Genomic DNA, 25,194 nt, shown 5'->3' with positions numbered 1-25,194 from the left:
TTTCTTCAACAAAATGGCAGACCACTCAAACTGGACCAGAACTCGTCTTTCTTTCCATACATGATCATCTTGAGGGTTTCTTGTGCAACATTTCTTCCTGGTAGATACAAGGAACGTGCAAAACAAGCTCCCAAATGGCGAAACTAACAAGTTGATGTCATCGTTTCCGACAGATATCCAGGGAATCTCCCGAGCTCGGAGGGTTTGTCAGATCATCAGTGTTTGCTGCGGTGCCAAGCAGGCGTCCCCACCAAACTGCTGCCTTGATGTTAGTGAAGACCTCACTCGCCGCTGGAAATCTGGCTCACTGCTCGTTTACTGATCCATATGTAATGTAACTTTTACTGGACTTTTGTGTCTTTTAACCTGCTGCAGCTGCTCTTTTCTTATGTTATCCGTAGATAAATGCATTGCCTCTTTGTCCCTCTTTCACCGACTACTCAGTGGTTCCCAAACTTTTTGGCTTGTGATCTTTTCAAATTAAGCTTTGTCTAAGGCTACATTTACATTGCTACGTTTTGGTTGAAAAACGAATATCTTTACATTTTACTTTGCTACATTTACACCTCGCATTCACACTGCTTCTGGCGTTTCCGAGCCCCTAAACACCTCTGACCCCGTTTTGGTTTGGAATCTCCGGGGTTGTGTTGCAAGTCTCAACGGCTGCAAACAAAGAGCTTTGGCAACACCGACACTGACGTCAATGTGTCGCTGCCTCATTGGGTCATTAGGTCATGACGGTCGTTCTAGAGACTAACCTACTAACGTTACCATGGTAATAGTCTTGCTTTGCCAGACCATCCACACGCTACAGAACTGAGGAGGGTCTGGCTACTCCACATAGCAATCTGGGACGGGAGAAAAAAGTGCTATGCCCCGCACGGAGCCGCTGCAAAATAGTTGTGCAACAGAAAACTCAGATTGGACAGACAGTCTAGCTAGCTGTCTGGATTTACCCTGCAGAGATCTGAGGAGCAGTTAACCATAGTCCTCAGAAATCTACCAGAGGTTAGAACGCCAACACAAAGAAAGAGGAAGGGGACGGACATCAGCGAAAATACCCACATCCGGTGGAATTTCCTGCGGCACCGGAGCAATCCTGGAGGTGGAACGTCAAGGATATAGACTACCATGGCAACTACCATGGCAACTACCAGCCACGGGCGGAGTATACATGCTGCCTCCTGTTTATGCCCAGTATACGAGAATGTTGATGAGATATGCGGTTTGGGCGTGTTAGTTTAAACGGAGATTAGTTCTTCTACTGGAGCTAAAAACACTTGGCTCAAAACTCTTAAAAACCCAAACGTGGCAATGTAAATGTAGTAATATGACCCTTCATCATAGACCTCACTGTGGACATGAATTTTAACCAGTTCAACCATTGAAAGGATTTTTAGAGGGCACAATTTTTCATTTAAGCAAAAAAATAAATAAATTCTCCTTCGGAGATCCTGACCCTCAGGTTGGGAACCACTGAACTAAAGAGTGCTGTCAATCACTTCTGTACTTTATAAAGATTTCATTTCAAAAAGATCCTTTAAAATCATGTCTTGTTCCTCATGTCTGTTTGTTTAACTTATTGTTTAACGAGCAAAACTTATTGAAATGTCATCACAAATACTGATACCAAACCGTCCATTTAGTAGCTGTCCTGGAGCTTTTACATTACTTTTTGATAACCATATAACATTTCTTTCATTTTTGACTGAATTCGACTGGATACATTTAAATTGATGTTTTACATTGTGTGTCTCAACACAATTTTAGACAGGAAATGGATCAAAGTTAGACTTTGTCCTGATTGGCTCCCTGTGCTGCAGAATTAGTTAAATCTGTCCAATCAAGCTTTCAGTCTACTGCGTTCAAACTTTTGCAAAGCTAAAAACTAGCATCATTTATTTTGAATGGTAAATACGAAATTTATTTTATGGTGAGCTTGTTTCCAGGGTCAAGAATAAATCCCTTCTGTGGCCGGTTAGCTCAGTTGGTAGAGTGGGCCCACATGTGCAGAGGTTTATTCTTCTACGCAGAAGGTCCAGGGTTCGAATCTGCCCCTTGACGGTTTTCCTGCATGTCTTCCCCCCTCTTTCTCCCCTTTCATACCTCAGCTTTCCTCTCTAATAAAGGCAGAAATGCCCCAAAAAAAAGAATAAATCCCTTCTGCCTTTTCTTTTCTAAAAGAAGTAGAAGTGCTCAAAAACAGAAAGATCAAAAGCTCAAGAACAGCTACTAAATGGTGGTGTTTTCTCAACTAAACTACATTTATTTGAAGAACGAACTGTACTGTAAAACTGAAATCATGAAAAACAAATTATGCAGAATAACAGAAGCACACTCTTGTCTATAAAACACCAGTTGTTTCTGTTCATTTGCCCACTCTATGTATGAGGTCTTTAGGTGTTTTACCAGTGCATTTGGTGAAGAAAACTGACCAGCTGCAGCTACAAACTTTACTAGCATTTGGTTTGAAGTCTGGTGCTACATCACACACACAAACACACACTCAGGGACACGGTGACTCACGTGTGATCTGGCCGGAGATAGGCAGACTCTCCTCTGATCCAGCGTACGCAGATATTGTTACAGTATAATCCACATCTGGACTCAGGTCTGAGATGGAGGTCTTAGTCGCAGATGGAGGCAGAGTAAATTCTTTTGTTGGTTCTTCTACAAGAATGCACAAAGTCAGAGGGAAGCCATTAGGAAACTATTGCATTACTTCATTTCTCCAAAAGTTAAAACAGGTCTTCAGAAAAACCTGATTCCGACTGTTGACCTGAGGACTGGAAGAGCCGTGTAAACACATAACTGTATGATTTAATTTAATGAAAATTTCCCCCATTACTATGAATCAAAACATTATTTTAACCCTTAAATGCCCAATTATTCCATTACGGTGAGCATACTTATTTATCCACAGGTTTTTAATCATTATTCATGTGTTGATATGTTGCTAGTTAAGATATTTCCAATGTCTATTGTGCAGGTTTACAGGATAATTACTGTGAAAAGACCCATTCAATCTTTACAAAGTACATTAAATAACACCTTTAGCTTTCACTTTTCCTCAGTATCCAGTAGAAATACTTAATTTCTTGTTTTAAAGTAACTTACTTTTAATGAAAGCCACTGAATTATGTTTGTGGTTTACAGGCAAAGACTGTGCCTCTTAACAAACCCATAAAGTTTGGTAAACCAACCAACGTTATTTAGTCATTTAGTGTAATGTTATTGGCATAACATTTTGTAATTTGTAAGAGGTATATTGTGGTTCTGTCAGTTAGCTAGCTAGCTAGCTCGTTTAGTTAGCTAACAGTATGCAGCTGTTACACCTGGCAGTTATTGAATGTAAATATACAAGCTACTGTTAGTTCTAGTTAGCTAGCTAAGTTACTTTAGTTAGCTAACAGTAACGTTAGCTAGCTAGCTGTTACACCTGGCACTTAAGCTAACGTTAATTCTGTCTGTCTGTTAGCTAGTTTAGTTATAATGTAACAGTTATATATGGCAGTTACTGAATGTAAATATACAAGCTAATGTGAGTTCTGTCAGTTAGCTAGCTAGTTGGTTTAGTTAGCCAATAGCATGTAGCTGTTACACCTAACATTAGTTCTGTCAGTTAGCTAGCTAGTTAAGTTAGCAACGAATCTATGTAAGAACTAGCAAGTCTATGTAACGTTAACGTTACTAGTGATGCGGGAAATCCTCATTTAATAAACACTTACTTAGTTATAATAGCCTATGTTTGAACTTGGACCTTTTTCACAGCAGACATTTGGACTTGTCATAATAGGAAAAGTACAGCTGAAATTGATAACCTTAACGATGGCTGATGGCTCAATTCCATCAAGTGTCCCAGTAAGATATTTCAGTGAGTCAGCATGAACAATACCAGGACCTCTCCTAAGAGGAATGCAGCCATCATTAATGGTTTTGAATACACCTGTGCTTTTCCTACAATGACGGTCTATCAGCTCCTGGCTTTGAGAAAGGGAGCATTGTTATGTTGAAACAAGAGAAGGCTTTTCCTAAACTTGCATGTGCCACAAAAGCACAATATTGTCTTAAATAGCATTGTAAGAAAAACACCCCCATACACATACTGAGTTAGCTGACGTTAGCGAAGTGTAGAAGTAGCTGATTTGACTGCTGGCTGTTTTTTTTTCTTTTCTTTTCTTAAAACCATTTCAGCTGTTTAATGAACCCTGATGGAAGTGACATCTACGCTCCTGAACTAAACTCATGATGACATCTTTCCATGGCAGTGATGTTTTTCATTTCCCTCCCTATTTATTTTTTTTAGATATCCTGGAGCCAAACACGTGTCTGCAGAAAATCTTCAGATAATTGCAGGGAGTGTCGAGTCTTGCCAGGCAGACTGATGAGAGTTTATGACACCTGTAATGTTAGGGGCTCGGCAGGACATAACTCGCAGGTTTAATGAGCACCCACCTGTGTCTGAGGTCACTTGTATTCTGTAGCCTTGTATCCTCGACTGTGGTCTGCTCCAGATCATTTGCACTGCGTTCTCATTTAAAATCTTAAACCTCAAATCTGACGGGGGATCGACTGTGAAGAGAAAAGGTAAACACAGTTAATCCTGCAGATTTAGGAGGTGGATGTATTGTAATGTGAAGTATAAAAGGATTTTCCCAACAGTCAACACTTCCAGGGGGGAGTTTGGCAAGTTCACTGTTGGCGCAAACAACACAACACAAATCTAAACTAAAGATGTGAGGGAAAGCCATTTTGGAGATAAAAATGACCTCCGTTTGCGCCAGCAGCCACAGTCAACAACTCAAGCAATAACACACAGACAACACAAAAAAACAACACTACCTTCCTACAGTTTAGAACATTCAAGAAGGAAAAACAAACAGGACGGGAAGATGAACACTTTGGTGAATTTTGGCTGTGACCAGGTCTAAGGAAGCAAAGAAAGGCTAATTTGAATTTCATGTGTGGTACTTTCAAAAACTCCAATATCCAAACATAAAATGGTTTCAAGATGCTCAGATTCAACTGGTTATTGAATTAGATCTAAAAAATTCAAGTTAAGCCAAAAAGTTAAGTTGCCCGAATTGGATTATTGTTTGACATTTAGACAAAAGATTTGATGGAAAAACGTCATCAGGTTACGAAGGAGAAGCAATCAAACCCTAATGGAATCAATTCGATTTTTTGTCAAATCAGGTTACGTTTTCACGGTCACAACAAATAAAGCAACTTCATTTTATGAATTAAATATTGGACACTTGAATTTTTGTTTTGCTTTTTTTTAAATATTGGATGATTTAATTTTCTGTTTAAATTTTGGTCATGGAAACAAAACCAGGTTTTTGAAAAACTTGAACATTCTTCCTGGCAATTTCCAAGCACATACATTTTTAATTGATTGGAATTTAAAATGTAATTGTTGGTTGTAATGGCCTTTCTTTGCTTCCATACAGGTCATTTTGAGTGATAACCAACACGTTTTGGATGGTTTGTATCTGGAAAAAAAAAATGTCTGGCTGGTAATGTAGCGGCAGAACTTTTAAAAACACTTAGTAAAAAATTACAACAAACTACAACATGGACTGGCTGACATCCAGCAGACTGTCCATGACCTCAATCCAACTCAAGATGTTGAATTGACAAACAACAAAAGCACACAAATCTGATGAAACTCTCCAGTATTGATTATACAATGGGTAAAGATCTGGTTCTCAGATCTGAAAGATCTTCTATCGTCGCCATTGCAAACCTCATAAAAGAATACACAATGTCAGTGATAGACATGTGTACGTCTTTTTTCTGTTCACGTTTCCGTAAAAACTGCACCAGAGGTTCTTAAACTACTTCAGCTCCAGACCCAAATTTAAAAAAAAAAAAATGTCATCAAAGAATCTTTTGCTCCAGTTAAAACTTGCAGAATCCTTTTAGGATCTGGACTATAATTTAAGAACCGCTGGCTTTTGTTACGTTAATAAAAGTGCACACAGATTAAAGTTGAACTTGTGATCACGGACATGGAGGAGATCATGCATCACGTGTACATGAAAAGTTGTTTACAACAACTTGGGGCAAGGGACAAAAAGTTTCCATGTACACGAGGGTCCACAGATTAATTTTGAAATATTTTAGAATGATATTCTTCAGGTTGGGGTTAAAACGAGATACAAAAAGGATACCTACCTAACAAACTAGCTTGCTATAACGCACCAATTTTATGTAGCCTTAGGCTATTGGCTAAGACCTACAATTAAACACAATAAAGTATCTTAATGACAAAATTAGCTCAAGGATGTAATGAATGAATAAGCTTGATGTTTTACGAGACAAATAGGCTCAATCCGGGGGAGTTTTAGCAAGGAAGGATGAATCTGTCATGCTTTATGGGGGGGAATGCATCATTAATAGATTCAATGGAATTGATACTCAAAACAAGACTTGGGATTGTAGTATAAATGTTCCCCTGTAACTGGATATTTTCAAGTTTTAGAAACTTTTCTCAAAACACTAATTTCCTAAACGCAAACTTGCCTAAACTGAAACCGTATCTAACCTCTTCATGTAACAAACAGGTGGAAACAGTGAGTCTAATTGTTAATCTTTTCGTGCTGGAGGAACGTTAATCTAACAGTAATCTGAGCTCCAGAGTTTGTGCTCATTTTTTTTGAAACTCTGCAGCTGCAGATTCTCCTGAAGTAAGACTGCAGAAACACACAATATAAAGTATAAATGACTCAAAGAAACAAAACATAAGAGTAAATAATGAATACAATATATCACCTAGCTACAGTTTAAAGATTATTGTAGGCTATCTAAGCATTTTTTTCCTAGACCGCCAACCAGTTTATCTGTTAGTGTGGAGAGTGAAGAATATCATTGTAAAATATTGTCGTGAAGCCAAGACTCAGGGTCTGGTCGAGGCTTGACCGGGAGGGTGACAGGACGTCAAAAATGGAGGTAGCACCAACCTGGTGAGTCAATTCAAGGGCCACGGCGCGGGCTGCTGCTTCTGTTTCCCAAATGGACAAAAACTACCCAAAAGAACTTCAGCTCTTAAACCAGATGGACACACACACACACACACACACACACACACACACACACACTTGTACAAACATACACCATCCACACTCCCATTTGGAGCTTTTATTTGAAACATCAAAGGCTCTGCTCTAAATTGCTTTTATTTTGTAATTTTTCAACCTAAAAATGTGACAGTTTAGGGCAGAGGCCTTCCTGTTTGGAGTCTTTTTTTTTTTTTTTCTTCAAGGTGTTCGAGCCTTGGACTCTGGCTCCAACATGTCAAACTATTTCACACGGTAGAATATATACGACCCCATTAAAGATGCTGTGACTTCTGGAGGCAGTGAGGGCCCCCGCTGGGTTAATAAAGGGGTGGGGGGGGAAGGGGGGGGCTGTTCCACAGGAGGTCAGAAACTCTCCTGGAAGGAGAGAAAAGAAAGATTCGTCTCCTGGTGATTTGATGAGTTTTTATTGCACTCTTTTCTTTCTTTTTTTTATTCCGAGAGAAAATCCAGAAGGCACAGAGGAGCATATTTTCTCCTCTCCTGACCTCAAAAACTTCTGGAAAATAATGTGAAACTCATATTTTGTCTTTCCGTTCCATCAGAGGAAAGGACGTAGGGAGGAAACTTGGCCACGTGCCATCTGGGTTTTTCTTTTCTTTTTTGAAACTGGCGAAATGTAGGCTACAGTAATAGATATTAGACTTAAAGCAAGGGGCCCTCCTAGTGTCAAACACATCAAACTGCATCTGTCTGAAGATGGAAAGATGCCCGTTAACCAGATTTACAGCCTCACATGGGATGCAGTAGAGGCTAAAACACATTTCTTTTAATTACGGATAGTTTTTAAGATAGATTACAGTCTTTCAAAACTGATAGATGTAAATTGATAGCATAAGAAAGCATGCTTTTATTTTATTAAACCCAAAACCATTAAGCTTTTCTAACAATAAAACAGATTTTTCCACATATTGTTTAGTACGTTTAAGTCTTAGCTATATAACTGCTCTAAGCAAGTTATACTTGTGGCTAAAAAAAACCCACACTTTAAAGGTCCTACTGGTTTGGACAAAAAAAGCTCTTAGCATCAATCAAAGGTTAAACTGAGGCAAGTCACTTCAAACTAATCAATTCACAAACACACACATTTTCTTTCTCTGTGTAATTTCTTTTTATTCAGACTAAATGACATTGCAGGCAGAGAAAAGGCAGAGGTGAGAGGAGTTGGAGTCATATGTGTTGGATCACACAGAGGAGGAGGAGGAGGAGGAGGAGGAGCGGCTTTACCTTGATCCTGGGCCTGGGAGGAGGACAGCAGCAGTGCCAGGAGGGCAGCCACCACCAGAGACAGCCGGCTCTTCATCTTCAGCTCCTCTGGCTCAGCAGCACATGAATGGAGCTAAGAGAGGAATGAGGGAGGCGGTTAGACCTTTTAACCTCAGCCCATGCAGCCCCACAGCAGCCTCAGGGCTTCACAAGACTTTTAAGCAACCCCAATGTGAACTTCAAACCTCCATCACTTGCCTCATGTAAATATATCATTTAAATCTACATCTAGTATCAATTAGTTGCTTAAAATCCAATAGAAAACGCCGCTTTCAGTATTAACAAAGTCATATTTCCACGATAACTGCTCTCCAGATAGCCAAACAAATATTCCATGACTGACTTTATATGTATGAATGAATAAAGTCCCAAAATCGACAAATTAACACCATAAAACGCCAATAACGCCAATTTAATATAAAGGAAACGCTGTGAGAATAAAGGCGCAAAAAGGCAAACCTGTCTCATCTTTCATTCTCTCTCTGTTAGATTCCGTTTTCTCTTCTTAAAGCAACTTACATTCTGGTGCAATTAAACTGCAAAGCGTCCAATGCAGTATCTTATATCTCTGCCGATGAGACAGACCCACTCTAACAGAGAGAAAGTCCTTCCACAGGTCACAATAACCGAGCGTCAAATCCTATAGCGCCGTGCGCAATTACGCACCGCAATGTCGAGAAATAGTCCACGCGTTTCTTGAAATATCCCGATTGTAAACTGGATGGTAACTGGAATATTGGGAGGAAATAAAGTCTGGAAATAACACAGCTTTTTTTTTAAACTGCAAGAAAGTATTTAATCTACCTGTCACAAAATCACTAGAATCTTAAATAATTCACCTGAGAAAAAATAAAACCAAAAATCATGCAGGACTGACCTATAGAGGAAACTGTCGAATTTCTTTGGGTTGGTTCAAGAAATAATTTAAAAAAAAAAGAAAAAAAAAAAAAAAAAAAGGTTAAAGTCACTGTTGTAGACCCCCAACCTGAGAAAGGGGAGAGCGAGGTGGCCCGGTGTTCAGTCAGAGAGCTCAGCGGGTTTTTGGTTCCCAGACGCGTCGGCGAGCCTCTTTCCAAGTGGGAAGACTCTCTACACTATCTGCTACTTAACAGGAGGGCTGCTCCCAGCTCTGCCTACCCCGCCGCGAGCTCTTACGACATCCAGACGGGCCAAAAATGATGTGCAACCTCTAAAAATTGCTTGGAGACACACACACGCAGGGACGAACACACACACACTCGGAAACTTTTACATAGTTTTCTGCATTCCAAACCGGTGAAGGAGGGCTTCTGTGCGTCTCGGCCACAAGGAGACAGCAGCGCAGATCTGCTTTTCGGGGAAGAGGGGGGGATCAGAGGAGGGGGACTGACTGAGGCTTTTACCCCCTTTTTCATTTCGTGAATCAATGGGAAAATATTACACAGTCTGGTAGACTAAACCCCTAGTCAGTCTTTCCCCGTTTACTGAATCATTCCGGAACAGAAGTTTCTGGTGTCCTCCGCGGGATTTGATAAAGAAGCAACAGCTGCACAAACTACGATTTATGACAATTTGAAATGACTCAAAGAATATACATCTTGCCCACATCTTTTAACAGTCACACAGAAAGTAAACAAATAAAAATGTAAAGGATGTTAGATATAGTACCCCCAAAGTCCTAAGAATTGTGAATTGAAATGTATCAAAAGGTAGTCCAAATGTGTAAAAGCTCCCCCCCAAAATGTGATGTATGGATCCAAACATGATATACAATCTAAGAATTCAGTTGTTGAATCCATTTTTTTTTTTTTTTTTTAAAGTGCATTGAAATGACTTTTTTTTTTTAGTAAGTCATCAAACCAAATGTCAGATTGACAAACCAGATCATTGAAATAGTTTATGACAAAAGCGCCCCCTGGTGGACAAGGGACGCCCTTCATGTGTCCGTCCGTCTCTGCTCTTATCAATTACATTTCACATAACACACGCTAAATCAGTGGTGTAGTCTAATGTATTGTAGTGGGTATACTATACTTTATATTGGCCAGAATCTGGGGGGGGGGCGCCATATCATAGTGGGGGGCTGGGTGTCCTCCCCCAGGTAAGTTTTGAGCGTCAACAACTTCATTTACTCCATTCTGACACACTTTTATGCACCAATTAACGTGGAAATACCTTTATTTAGCCTATGTGAAGAAAACAAAAACAGATGACAATTTAAAATATATCAAAAACATATGGAAAGTATGTTGTTGTGGCTCATTGGGCATTTTTAAGTGGGTATATGGAAATCCTGGAGCTTTCTTAGTGGGTTTCTAAGTGTTGACAAAATCATCAGATGGTTGGTCATTGGTTGCAGGTGTCGGGCCTTCTCGTCCAATCAGAAGCCTGTCAGATTACACAGCAGATTCCTGAGTGCTGATCGGGATTAATATTTTATTACCGAGTAGACAAGCTGCCGCTCATCTGGTGTCTCTAAAGCGTTAATGATCTGTGGTGGGTGTGGACTGATAGCAGAACAGGCCCGGGGCTGTCTCCTTCTGCACTCTGACTTCAATTTAAAACAGACACCAGGGAAGAATCCACCCAAGGCACAAACTGCACTTTAACATGAGGTATTTACCAAATCAAGCATTTAAATTCCTAAGCCTTATTTTGGAGTTTTTGCACAGAAGCGGCAAAGTTCATGTGGACAACTTAAGTTGACAAAAGCATTAATCTTTGAACCCTAATTATGAAGATTTCTTTCTGTGAGATCCAGACTCTGTTGATTTCCTTGTAAACATTGCCCTCTAGTGATGGTAAACTGAACACTCTGGACACTGCACGGTCAAGTTCCTCCCTACATCTCTGACTTTGATTCAGCTTCACACGCCCACCCGTAGGCTGAGGTCATTAGGTCAGAGGCTATTAGTGGTTCCCCACACTCATTTTAAAACTAGAGGATCGATCATTCCCAGCAGTGGCTCCTAGGCTGTGGAATGTCTTGCCCCCCTCTCTACGTTGTGTGAATTCTGTCAAATCTTTTAAAAAGCAACTGAAGACTCTATTGCTATTCAAGCAGGCTTTTAGTTACTCGAGGGGGTTTTACGCTTGTTATGTTTTTTATTTGTATTTAAATTTTTTTAAATTTGTTGTATTGTATCACATTTTAGTGTGAAGCACTGATTTTTTTTATCTGAAAAAAAACAACAAAAAAAACATGATATGTAAAGAGATACATTGATCTGAGATGAACACTTTTTTTGTTTTCATGAGAGGCATTTTTTTTATTGATCCTCAGGTCACCGGAGAGAGTACAAGAAATAAATATTGATCCCATGAACGTGAAACGTATCCCACCATGACAGGAGACACACAGCCCGGCACAGACGGAAGGATTATCATCTTTTTTACACAATATATAGAGCGGCTGGCCGATTTTTGAAAGTGAAGTAAACAGCTGTAAGCAGTCGAGGTACTAGTCCTTCTTCTGAGGGAACGCTGCCTTCACCAGCTCATACACAACATATCCAGCTCCTGAAAGACAAACAGGCCACGTTAGAAGGACCTGATGGTAGATTAAAAAAGTAGTTTGACTTGCAGATTAAACAACTTTTGGTTTCATGGTACACATTTTAATTAATGAACAGCTCATAAGTAGGATAAGCATAATACGTCACATTAATGAAGGTAAAAGACACCCTTTTTACTGTGACTTTAAATTATCGAGGTGCCTCCTTCCTCGGTTTACAAAACTGCACACACAAACTACAGTTCACATGGAACAATGCAAAAAACATTGCAGCAGCAAAGTCTTATATTCTGCATAAAATCCTCACCTGCATATTGAAACTCACTTCCTTGCGGTGATTATCTAAACACACTTCCTGCTCTGTTTGCCATGTAGATTTGAGCGTCACCTCTTGAGCAGTGCTGAAATTTAGTCCCAGCAACTCGTCCCCAAAGCGGGAGAACAGTTTGTACAAAAGCAGAACCAGACGATGAATATATGTTAAATTACAGGTCATTAAAGTCCCTCTAGCAGAAAAAAAGCCACTGCAGAGCAGACTGCAGCCCTGAAATCTACCATCACGTGGGTGCTAGCTCACCTTCATTCTCACCTTTCTTGTACCTGGGGTGTCACTGTTTCCAGCTCTAATAAACCATTCTGCAGGAAAAGACGTAGTTATTATTTATTTTCCTCACCCAGGATGGTGAGAGCCATCGTTGTTCTGTACAGCAGAGCGTCGCTAGTGCCTCCTTTTAAATGAATCGGCATCCCGTTATCCTCCTGCAAATGAGACACACATTGTAAAACTTTAGCATTTAATAAGCACTGTTCAAAAATGAATGTAGAAATGTTTTAACTTCTTCTCTTTGCTCCCCTCAACATCACATCCAAACAGAAAGAAAACCCCTTGGCTGAATGTCCACAGAGTGAAGGATGTTTGAGCCATGTTGCCTCTTTTTTTAGAAATGATAGAACACGTCAAAAATGTCAAGTTTATGAGGAAAGTGAGCAACAAAAAGTATGTTTTGGGATAAAAGGTGATGTTAGAATCAATCATCACAGAGGTGAAAGGACTTGTTTCTTTATCCTGGCGCTGCATCATTAAATATCAGTTAGTGTGGCTTTTAAAGTACGGCAATGTGTTCCAACTCTAGTCAACAGGAGAACGACTATTTAATGACACAGCGTCTGTAAACATTGCTTTACAAAGTGCAACGCTGCATTTCAAATCGTCGTCTAAATAAATAGAAATGTGCACTTATTTGTGATCATTTAAAAGAGTGGCGATGAGAACAAGCCGGAGTGTCATTCAACATATTCAATACTCTCTAAAAACTAATAGACTGACCTTTTGGTTTTTAAAAATGAAATGAAAAAATGAAAAGCATGTGCAGTGTTTAGTTTTTACAGTTCAGCATGCAGGCTGGATTCAATCACTGCAGCGGCTGTTAATGCAGGTTTAAAAAGCATATTCCAGCAGTCACTACAAGCGCCGGAGAACAAACCAGCCATAAAACTAGTTTGTTTAGTCTACTATACACTTCAATAGCCGGTTAAATCATCTATAAAGTTCTTTATTTTATGCAAGTAGTGATGACGCTGAGCAGCGTCAGAAACTATGATCTACAGCCAAGCCTCTCTCAACATCAATTCCTACGATACTTAAGTGAAAACAAGTACTGAAAAGCTCAAAAGATACTGCATTTAGGCACATATACAGTATACAATGCATAATTAGTACTCCACCCAGTGAGATTGCTTCCACATACTGGCTACTTATCTTTGGAGCTAAAAGGATTTCGGGGCTTCATGAGAAGAACCAATGCTAAAGAAATGAAAACATGCGTCATTTACAATCATGTATGTTTCTGCAGTGCTTATACTTTATCATATAGATGACCCTTTAAACCCCTTCCTGTCTAGAGAACTGCAGCATGAAGTGGCAAAAAAAAAATGGAGCCATAAATAGTCAAAACGAACAAGAAAACTGTTGTAGGGTGGCTATTCTTGCAGTGTTCGATTTTGTTTGATCTCTGCCGACTGTACATTGCTGCCAAAGAAAGAGGAGGTATTTGCTACTTGACATCGTCAAAGGAAAGTCATTAAACATGTCTGCTTTTAGTCTTTCAAGAGTCTTAGTGTGTGTTCTTATTTATTCCCTGTGGGATTGAAGACATTTCAAGACAACTTTGAAGTCCTTTATTTGGACTTTTTAGGGGCTATAGGACGTGACATTTCTCTTAACTCTCACAGCCATGAGACGACGGCTTAATCGCTCTGTGGCAGCAGTGAACCGTTTCTTAAGTTTGATCCTGAAAAAGTGGGCTGAAATGACTTGGTAAATCCCACACTACATCAAAAATAAGAACTTTTGAGCAGTCTGTTTTCACCATGTTTAGATATTAGTCCCACATGTGTTTTTGCAGACAGTAAGTCAATGGCGCCCATTGTGACCTCAGAACTGTGTATGTTAATTTGTGATTTTGTCCCAAAGCGTTCCCTACAAAAAAAAAACTTCTAAATGTTATCATTCACCGGTTATCCAGCAGTGGTTTGGGTCTTCGAAAAGATATTTTTTGTGATCACACAGATGCCTACTGTCGGACCAGATTGATAACAAAACTTGTGCACTAACATCTTTTGCTAGCCAGGGGCAGGTCTGGCCGTTACCAGTGCAGTCAGTGAAAAACTTGGATTTAAACATTCGTTTTTATCCTTGGACAGACAAGACAGCTGTGAGATCCCAAAACTCCTTGAAGACGCCACCCTCTGCTGGATGGAACAGGTAAAAATCAACTGTGTGGCATTATAACAATAAGGATATCTTTGAATGCCGATGTTTATATGAAAATATGGCAAATGTATGCAAACTCAACGATCAAAACTACATGAGACCAAACACTGATATGTTTAGACATATATATCGTTATTTAGACGACAAACTTGCAGAAAGATAGCATAACTTCATTTCATGATAATTAAACTCGAGCGATTAATAACATTGAATTATCGCCCAAGGCCAAAGTCACAGATGGGGAATACTTCTGAATAGTGGTGTGAAGGACCATAGTTGATCCGTGGTCCGAACGGGTCAACACTCACGGTCCGGAATCCACGTGAACCGCGGATCAACTGCAAAGTTTAACCATAATAATAGTGTGAAATACATTTGTACTGTCGCTGTTACTTAAAGTAGGCTAATAAATCTCTATGGAGAGTTGCTGTGAAAAGATACAGGCAACGCAATTTTCTGTTCACGTGATGTTAAAATAATTGTTAAAATCCGGTGCTAATACGGCACCGGTGCCTAAACGACCGGTATCTACCGGACGGAACAGCAACGCGGGTTTCGGTGCCACTTAAATGTCTGCGCTGCTCTCTGATGCTCCGAAACGGACGTTAGAGGCAACAGAAGCATGGCACATGTCACGCTAGTTAACACTAACGGGAGCATACCTATGTTCCCACAGCCCTATGTTTCCACATTTCTAGGATTTTTTCCCCAAAATTAGGCCCTATGTTCCCACATTTCCTTTCATAAATTTGTATCAGATTTTATCCCCCTTTCTCCCAATTTGGTAGCCAATTACACCCAACCTATTATCCAGTAGCGATGGACTACAGATGGAATGTAACCCTAACATAGGGCCTGATTTTAAGAAAAATCTTAGAAATGTGGCAACATAGGGCCTAATTTTCAGTGAAAAAAAAAAATCTTAGAAATGTGAGACCATTGGGCTGTAGGAACACAGGGCTGACCCTATACTAACGTTACACTTGCAACTGGTAACGGTAGCCTACCGTTAGCTAGTAGCTGGATTTAACGCAGGTAAAATGCTGACAGCTAAACGGTGTAAAAGCGTGACTGTTTTTCACTGGAGAGGATTCCAAGACCGGGGACGTACAACAGTCGGCCGCTAAGGCTATTAGCTAAAAGACACAAACTAGCTCTATGGTCACTGCTGTTGTCGAAAAAACAACACAGATGGGACTAAATGGTGCCTTTACTTAAAACTGGTAACCACGCAGTCAAAGTTATTGTAAAATACCCTTTTCTCATCTGATTTTGTCGTTTGACAGCAATTTACTGGTGAAGGAAGTTATTGTTATATATAGTCATTACATTTTTAATAAATCATTTAAATCCCATTTTTTGTGCCGATCTGAAAATTGATCCGATCCGTCACTCAAAACCGCGATCCGAACCGTGAGTTTTGTGATCCGTTTCACCCCTACTTCTGATTACTTCTTCCAACACTGAACGACGTAAAAACGTCTGCATTGTTAAAGAATAGCGACTGAAATATTGTCTGTAATGACTTGAAACTCTTGTGCACAGAACATGTGGTTGAAATGAAAGATTTGAAGGCTTGCCAACACTTAAAAACACCTCTGTTAACATCATAACAACACATGATATTCAGGTGGAAATAGAGCAGAGGCGCTGTTTCTTTCAGCAATTGGCATACAATGTGTAATGTGTGACAGTTGTTTAGGACGCTGCCAAACATTTAAGGAAAAAACATGTGATTTCTAAAACAAAGTGAATTGTTTGTGTGTCCCGTTTTATCTTCACAGGGGAAAAAATGTAATGGAGTCCGTATTCCTGTTGATACGACCAAGCCAAACCCCAACGAGGTGGAATTCGACAACTTGTACTTGGACATGAACGGGATCATTCACCCCTGTACACATCCAGAAGACAAGTAGGAACTCCCCTCTGCGCACTTTGGACACTTTGTTTTGCACATTACACTTTCTGTTTGCAATTTATTTTAGTGCCAACTTTTATGTTTCTATAAAGTCAAGGTTTGGTTTGACATCTTTTTTCTTTTAAGTATGACAGAATAGGCCAAACAAATCATCCGTGTGAGTTTGACTTTTTTTTTTTTTTTTTTTTAAGAATATTTCGTAAATAGTGCCAGATAATTAAACAGGCAAATGGATACTTTACTTTAAGTAGGACTATATTTTGCTAGTACATACTTTTACTGAATTATTGTTTTGAACGCAGGTTTCTTACTGGTAGTGGAGTATTTTCTGTGTGGTATTTGTACTTTTACTGCAGTAAAGGTATCTGAATACAGTAACGTTATATACAGTGCTAAGCATAAGTGAATACACCCATGCTAAAGTTGACTAAAAAGAGGAATTAAAAAAAAAAAAAAAAAAACATTTTGGAAATTGATCTTAATGCTTATATTATAATTAATAATTGGCATGGTTTTATTTTCAGTTAGCCTAATAGCTGGTTTGATTTGCATTGAGAGATGATTTAATGGAAAGTACCCCATGCCAATCTCTAGGTATGGTGAAGGGTATGTGATGATGTGGGGGTATGGTGAAGGGTATGTGATGATGTGGGGGTATGGTGAAGGGTATGCGATGATGTGGGGGTATGGTGAAGGGTATGTGATGATGTGGGGTATGGTGAAGGGTATGCGATGATGTGGGGGTATGGTGAAGGGTATGTGATGATGTGGGGTATGGTGAAGGGTATGTGATGATGTGGGGTATGGTGAAGGGTAGGTGATGATGTGGGGGTATGGTGAAGGGTATGTGATGATGTGGGGGTATGGTGAAGGGTATGTGATGATGTGGGGGTATGGTGAAGGGTATGTGATGATGTGGGGGTATGGTGAAGGGTATGTGATGATGTGGGGTATGGTGAAGGGTATGTGATGATGTGGGGTATGGTGAAGGGTATGTGATGATGTGGGGGTATGGTGAAGGGGATGTGATGATGTGGGGATATGGTGAAGGGGATGTGATGATGTGGGGGTATGGTGAAGGGTATGTGATGATGTGGGGGTATGGTGAAGGGTATGTGATGATGTGGGGGTATGGTGAAGGGTATGTGATGATGTGGGGGCCAAGGGAACTTTATCAGGATGCATAGTATCCTGGATCCATGAAATAACTGGCCTTTAGAAATAAAAATCTGCCTGCCTCTATGGGAATTTAACATAGGGGTGTACTGACTTATGCCCCCTGTATTTTTAAGAAAAAACATTTATTTATTTATTTACAATACATTATTATATCACAAAGAAAATTGGTGTCCTTAAAAGGTCGGATTTTTCCTCATTTTTTTAATTAAGGCATTAAGATCAATTTCCAAAAGATGATTTTTTTATTCCTCTTTTTAGTCAACTTTAGCATGGGTGTATTCACTTATGCTTAGCACTGTGAGTGTGCCTCTGCTCATAGGTCATACAAAAGGGGGAAGTTACATGATAAAAGAGCGTCTTACATTGTAGCAAATGTGTATTTAAGCAGTGTATTGTCGTACCTGAAACATCTTCTGTTTCTGCGGGACTTTGTTGTCGACCTGCCGGCGGACAGAGCTGGAGATGGTCCGCCGCGCCACCTGCTGGAGCGCCTGGAAACAGCAACAAACCAGCAAAGTCATGAGACACACGAAGACACGGACTCAATACAATGGACTGAACCCGCGCGTCCGAACAAGTTTAATGTTACATCACATTTACATGTAAATACAACCGACTAAAGGCGAGAGAATGCTCCTAACTACCACGGAAGCTAAGCTAATGCTAACTCTTCCGGCCGGCGGCTACCTGACTTTGACCCCTAGCCAACAGTTTGTAGCTAAAAGTAGCCACGCTTTGCTATTTATAGATCGTATATGTGCCCAATTAGTTGTATGATGTGTCTACAATGCAAACGCAGGCTTTAAGTAGAAAATACACTTACAAATATGTGTCTGTTCATCTTGACAGTCCGCCTGCAGTCGCCTTTCTCACACACAAGGGCACGAAAAGATTCCACTTCCGCTTCAGCTTCTTCATCTTCTTTACTTATGCTGCGTTATTTATGCTGCGCACTCTGCTGCCCCCTACAGTCTCAAAGGCTACGTTCAGACGGCAGGCAAAAGTGGCCCAAATCAGATTTTTTTGGGGTCCAGTGACCAGGTCAGACTTCTTCAGAAGTAGTGTGAACACTCAAATCTGTCCCAGATCTAGATCTTGTCAGATTGAGACCACCTCCATATGTGGTCCTGAATCAGACCCAGGTCTGATTTCTTTCAATGCGGCCTCAGGGTGAACAACCAAGGTGGATTTGATGCGACTTTAACGTCAATCTACATCGACATTTGTCACAGTTATGCTCCGGCAGGAGTTAGCCCTAGACACAGACAGTCAAATTAATATCCAATTTGGCTCTCTTTCTCTTCGTTCTTCTCCTCCTCAGCACCTGCTCATTAATGTTACGGCTGCCATTACACAAACATTTTGAAATAAAAGCCAAAATGCTTCCTTCCTCCATAACCTCCCTAACTTTAGTGTGACAGCGTGCTGCGTCTGATGTCATTGGTATTGGTCTTTTGATCATGCGGGTCAGTTCAAAACCGCAAACAGTTCACACTGGAATCTGATATAGGCCACATTTTAAAAGGTCATGAGAACAGACAAACAAAAAATCAGATCTGAGCAAAAAATCCGAATTAAGCATTAAGACTAGTGGTGTGAACGTAGCCTAGCACGAACTACACCAACAATTACAGTTTTCTCGAAGATAGGTGGCCTATTTTAATCTGAAATAACCAGTGGTGGAAAGTAACTTAGTGCATTTACTCAAGTACAATTTTGAGCTACTTGTACTTAACTTGAGTAATTCTATTTCCTTCTACTTTATACTTCTACTATACTACATCTCAGAGGGAAATACTGTACTTTTTACTCCATGACATGGTTTTTAAAGCTCTGCAGATTCAGATTAAACCTGAATAAAATACATTAATAAAGTATGACATTACATCCCCTTGGTTCTTGCTACAAATTTTGACTGTTCAATTGTTCATAAGATTGTGTTCGGCATTATCCTTCACCAGGAGAGTAAGGTCTTTACAAGAGGGGAATGAAAATGTGGATTGAAGTGAAAAATGTACTCATTTCGAGTCTACTGAGTTTTGTGTTTAATTGTGAATTTGTATCTATTCATGTGTATGATCCCTGTTGTGAAATATTTGTATGTTCTGTATACGTGGAAAACATGTGTGAAATGTTAAATGCTAATGGGACAATGCTGAATGGAATCAATAAAAAAGTTAATTAAAAAAAAATAATTAGCATATTAAAGCAGCAATAATGACAATGCAATAAATGTTAAATGGACTGCATTTATGTACAGTAGTGCCTTTCTACCTTACGCGTTACAATTTGCCTCTCATTCAATCACACATTTGTACACAAACACATTCGACATGCGGAGATTGAACCGCCAACCTTTTTACTAAAGGACGACCCGCTCTACCTCGTCAGCGACAGCCGCCCAATAATATTATTATCATCATTCTGCATAATAAGCACTTTTACTTTTGGTACTTTAAGTATATTTAGATGCCAATACTTTGTACGTTTGATAAGAGTCAAAATTTGCAGGACCTTTAATTGTAACAATTCATTTCAACACAGTGGTATTGCCAGCGGTGGAAGAAGTATTTAGATCCTTTACTTCAGTAAAAGTACTAATATCACACCGTAACAATACTCTGTTACAAGTTAAAGTCCTGCATTGGAAATGTCACTTAAGTAAAAGTATGTAAGTATCATCAGGAAAATGTAGTTAAAGTATTAAATGTAAAGTAGAATCCTCCCATTGTAGAAAGAGTAAAGGATCCAACCAGTTGTGTGTATAATGGTCTAATCATCTCAGCTGGTCTTGTAGGTCGTTATATTATTGGCTAGTTTACTTTAGAATAAAACATCAGATTTTATAAACTACATGTGTTTTGTGTGCAGAATCCTTAATGTGTAAAGTAACTAGTAACTAAAGCTGTCAGATGAACAACCTGATTTCACATAATTCCGTGAAATGAACACAACCCCTTAACTCAAAATCGCAAAAAATTCCGTGATGGGCCCACGGAAGAATTCTGTAAAATGAACATGGCCCCTTAAGTTAAGGAAAAGGTCGTGGGTGGGCTTACGTTTCCATGACACGCGGGACAACAACGGGATGGCTGGGTTTAGGAAAAGAAGAACGGGACGCGGGACAATTGGGTTTAGGAAAAGACGAACGGGACGGTTACGGTTGGGTTTAGGAAACGTGACACGCGGGACACGATCCCCGGTCTCCTGGGTGAAAGTCCTGTGATGTTTGACCCATCCACCCCTCCAACCAACTTCCCCATGCGGATTATCGGGCTTTCATACTACTCTCTACCATAGTCGCTCTTAATGCTACGTCATCTTCTCATTGACTTTACATTGGCATTGTTTTCCGTGGTGGCCACACGGAATTTTCACACATTCCGTGCCACCACCACGTAATGCAGCATTAACAGTTCGTGATCATTTCACGGACTTCTGTGAGACCAGGCTGCAGATGAATGTAGTGGAGTAAAAGGTACAACATTTCTCTGTAATGTAGCGGAGTAGAAGTACAAAGTGGCATGAAAAGAAAAGACTCAAGTAAAGTACAAGTACCTCAACATTTGGACTTAAGTACAGTACTGGAGTAAATGTACTTACAGTAAGTAAGTGAGTAAATGTAATTACATTCCACCACTGGAAAATTGCTACTTTGACTCAAGAAAAATATCGAAATACTTCATTACATACTACATAATTTAATCCCTTGTGTTGATTCATAAGCACATCTACCTCACCTCCATCATATATTAGAAATGTATTATTCATATGTTTTTTTTGTCATGTATCAAAATGTACTGTACATAGCTTTTGGATTCCCTTTCTTTATTGAATGTTACTTAATTGGTTTTTAAATATTTCATCTGTGTTCTTCCTCTAGCTTGCTTTTTTCGTGCATTTTGTGAGTTACCCCTGGGAATCAAAGTCTTATTGTCTCATTTAAGGGAAAATATAATAATATCCTGAACATCAGGCTGAGAACACAAAAGCTGGAAACAATCAGCCAGAGAAACCCATTTCAATTTAAAGGACAACTTTATTCTTTGAAAGCAACAGCACAACACAGATGGAGTATCAAAAGAAATGTCAGTGCTTCTCATGATTGCAGGTAACAACATATATTGATGAAATGTATTAAAAGAAAAATAAATACATTTTCACTCGGCACATTTCAACATGCAGCATCTATTTTATTAATGTATAGCCTCAGCTGCAAAAGAGCTGAAAATGGCAGGATTCGGGTGTAAAACGTGTGTGCATTAGCTTCACTGTTAACAGTGTAAAACACATTGACATTTAATCACATGTATTGCATTAACTTTACTGTTCTATCATGCTGCTGTGCTGCTATTATTATTGCATGAAACGACAGTGAAAGAAGCCACGACGCTGCGTCAATGTACATTTTCTGGATTCGATATACACACTCAAACTTTAATCCCACTTTAGACTCAAAAACCCCTGAGGTCTGCCGTGCAAATATTAGCTTTACAATGGAATTTAAAAAAAATAAAAATAAATAAATAAAAAAAAACCAAACATGTTTGCTGTACAGCTCCCAAACATTTTGCGTACCCCTCCGACGTGGAACTTGCTCGACGCGTTTAATTCACGACTCGGCGAAAGCGTGATTTTAGTAGGAACCTGGGGCTGACGTCACAGACAAAAACGAGGCACAAAGACGAGCCACTCGAGAAGCTCAATAAATCACATTTACATCTCAGCTACCCAGCATGCAACTCGGGACTCAAGAACGACACTCCAGCTCACCGTAACTGCAACCGGCTTGGAGCCGAGAGAGATCCTATAACAGGGTCGGGGAAAGTTCCCCCAAAACTTTCCAGACTCATTTCTTGGGCAGCATTTTATGTTCTAATCAGGATTTAAAGGACAATTCCGGCGCAAAACGAACCTAGGGGTTAATAACAGATGTGTACCCACTCTGTCCTCTCTGGGACATGTTTTCATGCTAATCTAATGGGTTTGTAGCTTGCAACAAGCTAGCGCTGACCGCTGATTAGCTTACAACGCTAGTATTCGGGGCACAGGGAAAGTAAAAACAAATCGCTATTTATACCACTAAAAAGGCTCAAAATATCACCACACTTCAACGGTAGTATAATATAAGTATATTACTTTGTAAGTGTACAGACAGTTTATTAAAAAGATAGATTATAAAGACAGTCGCGTTCTCGTATACAGGCGGCCGCCGTCTTGGGAGCTACTGTCTTTCTAAACTATCTTTTTAATAAACTGTCTGTATACTTACAAAGTTCTCAATGCTTTGGTTAACATGTAGGGACCCTCATTATGCTACCGTTGAAGTTTGGTGATATTTTGAGTCTTTTTAGTGGTATAAATAGTGATTTGTTTTTACTTTCCCTGTGCCCTGAATACTAGCATTGTAAGCTAATCAGCGGTCCGCGCTAGCTTGTTTTCAAGCTACAAACCCATTAGATTAGCATGAAAACATGTCCCAGAGAGGACAGAGTGGGTACACATCTGTTATTAACCCCCAGGTTCGTTTTGCGCCGGAATTGTCCTTGTCCTCAGAATTGGATTCTGGTTTGGCTTTGATTTGATGTAGCCGATAGCAACCGAGCATTAAATCACTCTACAACTACACAGGATTCATCTCAGAAAGGGCCGTAGCCAGAGTTATTTATATATTCATTACTGCTCAATCACATTTTCTGTGAAAGCGACGGACTAAATGCTTATTCAATGCCTTCTCTGTAATGCCAGGATATAGTATTAAATACATTTCTTAATTTTTCTGTGGTCTAAAGCCGTCGAATGTAAGAAGATTAGGTTACACTTTACTTGAAGGTATCTACATAAGAGTGACATGACACTGTCATGAACGTGTCATAGACATTATAAACGAGTCATAAACGGTTATGACATAACGCTTCTGTCAGACAGTGTCATTCAGTTTTTGTCATAAGTTAAGTTTAGGGTTAGAGTTCATATGTCATGACAGTGTCATGTCACTCTTATGTAGATACCTTCAAGTGTCCTACTCCTAAATATCAAATCCAATTAGATAAACTCTTAAATCTTACTCTAATGATGGGACTATTCCCATACTAGACTGTCTGCTGTAATCACCCCTCCTGTCCTGTCTTTGTAGTGGAGCGGTTCCTTTTTGTAGACCCAAAATAAGCTGCAGCTAATCAATACTTTCCTTATTGATTAAAAGGATGGTTACTGTCTCGCTTCATGGTTTGGGTTATAAATGTCAGAAAACAGTAAACCCTGACGCCGACGTCTCATTTACTATCATAAAAGACAAAGAAAACATGCACATATTTCCATGTTAGAAGCTGGAACCAGATCATTTTTACCCTTATCTTTTACAGTGCAGTGACCAATTAACTTTCAATGTACATACAAAGTAGAGCCTGACCGATAAAGGACTTTTAAGGCCGATACCGATACAAATATTTGATTTAAAAATCCGATATTCCGATATATCGGCCGATATATATTTTTTTTAAAATCCAGAAACGCTTAACAAAACATAAACAGATTTCCCTAACATTAGTTATTTGGGTTATTTATGAGTCCGCACTAAAATAATATGATGTTTGTTTTATGGTCACAACAGAACAGAGGAACATCAAAATGTATTAAAGTTCTGATAAATAAAATGTATAAAAATACAAACTTAAGATATGAAACTTTAGGTCCTTTGAACAAAAACACAATAACAACAAAAAAAAAATCAAAGAGTGTTGCCAACAGGGAGGTTGTAGAGCGCCCTCCGGTGGACAAACTATGCAACGCCAACACTCTGAACATGGTTGAAGGGGGTTTCGTCCGTTTTTATTTTATTTTTGAAATATTCATTTATCGGCCATTATAAATGCCGATACCGACAGTTTGGAAAACGCCTAATATCAGCCTCTAGTACCAGGGCTCTAGTACACAGTGACGGACTGGGATCAAAAAAATGGCCCCGGCATTTGCAACACACCGGCCCTATTTTTGTCAATAGCCTAGCTTGGATATTAGGAACTCTGCCTTCCGAGTGAATCTTTCCACGCATTAGTAGTGGCCCATAGGGGGGCAGCCCTTCTGGCATTTGCCCAAATTCCAGATGGCCAGTCCGTCACTGCACATGCAGCGTGAACGTGTTGTATTGATATATCATTTGTATGCAACTAAAGACTAAAGCTCTTCCTGCAGTCATATTCCACAGTTGGTCTAATTCTCAAAACGTACCACGTTAAAACTTACTTTTCCAGACCCGATCAGCAACTTTGAGTGAATTTTTTTTATTTTAAAAAGGCAGTTAACAGGGTGAGACGTCAGTCTGACTCGTGGTTGCTCATGTTACCAGGAGGGAATATCTTTTAAAAGCTGTTAAAGACGTCGACTGTGGCATCAAATATTTGGCTACTTTTCACATTCACTTTGGCAAATAATCAGCCGCCGTCGGGCGATTTTAAACCCTAAAATACCCATATTTGGCCGC

General features: G+C 39.6%; 3 protein-coding genes across 6 annotated transcripts in view; all 3 read right to left on the bottom strand.

Annotated features, from left to right (window-relative positions):
* col12a1b (collagen, type XII, alpha 1b) overlaps positions 1-9,484 on the bottom strand; it is a 158,383-nt gene extending 148,899 nt beyond the window's left edge. For 2 of the 4 annotated variants that reach the window (XM_031293032.2, XM_035995045.1), the window contains exons 1-4: positions 9,226-9,483; positions 8,310-8,421; positions 4,456-4,572; positions 2,527-2,670 (exon numbers count right to left, since the gene is read on the bottom strand). In XM_031293032.2, the coding sequence (XP_031148892.1) occupies positions 2,527-2,670; positions 4,456-4,572; positions 8,310-8,385 (337 nt within the window). In that variant the 5' untranslated portion in view covers positions 8,386-8,421; positions 9,226-9,483. Of the gene's footprint in view, positions 1-2,526; positions 2,671-4,455; positions 4,573-8,309; positions 8,422-9,225 lie in introns of all 4 variants that reach the window. The other 2 variants (XM_035995046.1, XM_035995044.1) reach the window with 2 other exon arrangements.
* LOC116045413 overlaps positions 1-25,194 on the bottom strand; it is a 977,204-nt gene that overhangs the window by 442,729 nt on the left and 509,281 nt on the right. The gene's annotated exons all lie outside the window — the stretch shown is intronic.
* Positions 11,716-18,696, bottom strand: LOC116045417 (cytochrome c oxidase subunit 7A2, mitochondrial). Its single transcript, XM_031293062.2, has 4 exons — positions 18,535-18,696; positions 18,113-18,202; positions 12,516-12,600; positions 11,716-11,846 (listed from the first exon to the last, which is right to left on the bottom strand). The coding sequence occupies exons 1-4, from the start codon at positions 18,550-18,552 to the stop codon at positions 11,788-11,790; spliced, it is 252 nt and encodes an 83-aa protein (XP_031148922.1). The 5' UTR covers positions 18,553-18,696; the 3' UTR covers positions 11,716-11,787.

This window comes from Sander lucioperca, chromosome 19 (genome assembly GCF_008315115.2).
Source record: "Sander lucioperca isolate FBNREF2018 chromosome 19, SLUC_FBN_1.2, whole genome shotgun sequence".
Lineage (NCBI taxonomy): Eukaryota > Metazoa > Chordata > Actinopteri > Perciformes > Percidae > Sander > Sander lucioperca.
Note: the sequence above shows the minus strand (reverse complement) of the source record. Positions and strands in the feature narration are given on the sequence as shown.

Bases quoted from the DNA above. Each gene is read 5' to 3' on its own strand.
- LOC116045417 (XM_031293062.2), bottom strand. The intron at 12,601-18,112 runs GTACGACAATAC...TCTCATTTGCAG, and splicing joins AGAAACAGAAGATGTTTCAG to GAGGATAACGGGATGCCGAT. The intron at 11,847-12,515 runs GTGAGGAAAATA...TTTGTCTTTCAG, and splicing joins GATGGCTCTCACCATCCTGG to GAGCTGGATATGTTGTGTAT.